The sequence below is a fragment of the Cebus imitator genome, unplaced genomic scaffold, assembly GCF_001604975.1.
Source record: "Cebus imitator isolate Cc_AM_T3 unplaced genomic scaffold, Cebus_imitator-1.0 Scaffold444, whole genome shotgun sequence".
NCBI lineage: Eukaryota > Metazoa > Chordata > Mammalia > Primates > Cebidae > Cebus > Cebus imitator.
In genome coordinates, this window is record NW_016107759.1 from 1,880,605 (window position 1) to 1,883,996 (window position 3,392).

General features: G+C 40.7%; 1 protein-coding gene across 1 annotated transcript in view; it reads right to left on the bottom strand.

The window, feature by feature from the left end:
* Positions 1 to 3,392, bottom strand: part of MEIOB (meiosis specific with OB-fold) — a 40,746-nt gene that overhangs the window by 14,052 nt on the left and 23,302 nt on the right. Inside the window, exon 9 of the mRNA XM_017510813.2 lies at positions 823 to 924. Coding sequence (XP_017366302.1) covers positions 823 to 924 — 102 coding nt within the window. The remainder of the gene's footprint in view (positions 1 to 822; positions 925 to 3,392) is intronic.

Consider the following 3,392-nt stretch of genomic DNA (forward strand, 5'->3'; position numbering starts at 1 on the left):
GCCACTACACTCCAGCCTGGGTGACAGAGCAAGACTCCATGTCAAAAACAAAAACCAACCAACCAAACAAACAAAAAACTATTTTTGGGCCAGGCACTGTGGCTCATATCCATAATCCCGGCACTTTCGGAGGTCAAGGCGGGCAGATCAGCTGAGGTCAAGAGTCAAGACCAGCCTGGCCAACATGGCAAAATCCTGTCTCTACTAAAAATACAAAAATTACAGGCAGGTGCGGTGGCTCATGCCTGTAATTCCAGCACTTTAGGAGGCCGAGGCAGGTGGATCACCTGAGGTCAGGAGTTTGAGACCAGCCCAGCCAACATGGTGAAACCCTGTCACTACTAAAACTACAAAAATTAGCCAGGCATGGTGGTGCATACCTGTAATCCCAGCACTTTGGGAGGTTGAGATGAGCATATCACCTGAGGTCAGGAGTTCAAAACCAGCCTGGCCAACATGGCAAAACCCTGTCTCTACTAAAAATACAAAAATTAGCTGGGCATGGTGGCGGGTGCCTGTAACCCCAGCTACTTGGAAGGCTGAGGCAGGAGAATCACTTGAACCTGGGAGGCAGAAGTTGCAGTGAGCCGAGATTGTGCCACTGCACTCCAGCTTGGGCAACAGAGGGAGACTCTGTCTCAAAAAAAAAAAAGAAAAGAAAAGAAAAGAAGAGATGCCCACTATTTTAAACTACCTTTTGAAAAGCTGAAATACAGTAGTTACGGAAAATGAATGTAGTATCTTGTACCATGTCAAACAAATCTTTACAGGACCAATTTCAGTCTTAAAAAAAAAAAGCAATATACTTAAAGGGTCACTTACCATTTATGGATTCTTTGAAATAACTGTCAATTTCATCATCCAGAACATTTGTTTCTTTATTTTCTCTTATAAAATTCAGTAGAATGTTAGCTTCTGGTGTATCTTAAATTGAAAATGCATCATAAGTAAAAAGCAAACTGATTATCTTATTTATTTATTTATTTTTAAGACAAGGTTTCACCATGTTGGTCAGGCTGGTCTTGAACTCCTGACTTCAGGTGATCCACCCACCTTGGCTTCCAAAGTGCTTGGATTACCAACAATGTAATGTAGAATTCTGTTAACATGGAGACGATGTACACCACGTTACATCAACCACATAGGTTAGTGAAAGAGCAGCTTACTAATCTATGTGGTTGAATACCCTTTTAATTAAAAAAAATCTACAATATAAATACAAAATTATTTGGAAGAATATATATAAAAAATGATTCTTGGCCGGGCGTGGTGGCTCACGCCTGTAATCCAAGCACTTTGGAGGCCAAGGTGGGTAGATCACCTGAGGTCGGGAGTTCAAGACCAGCCTGACCAACATGGTGAAACCCCGTCTTCAAAAAAAAAAAAAAAAAAAAAGAAAAGTAAAGTAAAAAATGATTCTTTCTAGACAGTGGGATTGTAGCTGATCTTTGTTTTCCTTGTTTATGTTTTTATATATTTTTTCTGAATTTTATATGTATTTCTTTATTCATCAGAAAAAAATATTTCAAAAGGCAATTGAAATACATAAAATAGGCCATACAAACACCCTTACTCCTCACATTGGGACACAAGTGTGCTCAAGAGTTGGAGGTGCTGTGCCAGAAGGCAGGAATGTGAGTTTAGAAATAACTCAGGCATGATTTCCTTGGACCCCAGGTCCCCAGCCTCCGGCATGTGAATGTTAAGTACCCCAGACCACCTTGAATATTCTACGACAATGTCTGTACTTTCCTATCTCCCCCAGGAAGATTGGGCATTTCTTCCTCCTTGCTCCCGGAATACAAGTCTCATTATACCTGTTTTTTCTCAGAACTAGGTTGCCAAATTGTCACCAGCAGGTTGTATCCCACATGATGACTACCCTTACATCCTTCTGACCAGCACTCAACTCATTCCTTGTTCCAGAAATTTATATTGTCTCAATACTTGGCAAGTAAAAGGCATTATAAAATATTTATAAATTCATGCGTGAATGAATGAATGTAGAACTCTGTTAACATGGAGAGATGTGCATCATGAATTACTGTACTTCATATCAGAGCACTTGCTGGGGCAAAGCCACAGAGACCCAACCAACCAGCTTCCCGTGATGGGGGTTGGCAGGGATTGGTTAGTACCACCACGGCAGGTCCTCACTGACAATAGGGTTATTCTGACTGTCAGAGAAAGGCAGGAATTGTGCCCTCCCTATCTGAGAAGTACTCTCAGGACAGAGAAATAAACAAGGGAATCTTGACATCCTAGGATAAACACAAGCCATTTACAGCTTCTTAATTTCTATAAGGCAGATGTAACCCAGGATATTAAAAGTAAAGCTAATATAACTATTTATAATAGCAAAGGCATGGAACCAAAATGCCCCTCAATGGTAGACTGGATAAAGAAAATGTGGTACAAATACACACCATGGAAAGCAATGCAGATATAAAAAGGAATAAGATCATGTCCTTTGCAAGGACATGGATGAAGCTAGAAGCCATCATCCTTAGCAAACCAATACAGGAAAAGAAAACCAAACACCACATGTTCTCACTCTTAAGTGGGAGCCAAACAATGAAATAACATGGACACAGGGAAGGAAACAACACACACTGGGGCTTGTCGGGGGGTCGGGGGCAAGGGGAGGGAGAGCATCAGGACAAATAGCTAATGCATGTGGGGCCTGAAACCTAGATGATGGATCGATAGGTGCAGCAAACCACCATGGCACATGTGTACCTATGTAACAAACCTGCATGTTCTGTACAAGTATCCTAGAACTTAAAGTAAAATTAAAAAAAAAAAGTAAAGCTGATATAAAGTAGCACACAAATTCACGCATCGTTAACGAGTATTTTCCTTTAAATTTGTTTCCTTGATAGAATAAATCCAAGAGATCTAGATCTGCTTTCCAACATGGTGGCTATGAATAATAACAACATATTATATTCTTGAAAAGTACTCGGAGAACAGATTTTGAGTGTTCTCACCACAAAAAAAATTATAAATATGAGTAGTGCATATGTTAATTAGCTTGATTTAGCCATTCTTCAATGTATACATATTTCAAAACAACTTACTGTATAAAATAAACGGATTCCATTTTTTGTCAATTAAAAAGTTAATAAATTTTAAAAATGTGTCTCCTGGCTGGGCACAGTGGCTCATGCCTGTAATCCCAGCACTTTGGGAGGCTGAGGCAGGTGGATCATGAGGTCAGGAAGTCGAGACCATCCTCGCCAACATGGTAAATACAAAAAATTAGCCAGTCATGGTGGTGTGTGCCTGTAGTCCCAGCTACATGGGAGGCTGAAGCAGGGGAATCACTTGAACCTGGGGGGCAGAGATTGCAGTGAGCCAAGATCATGCCAACTGCACACCAGGCTGGGTGA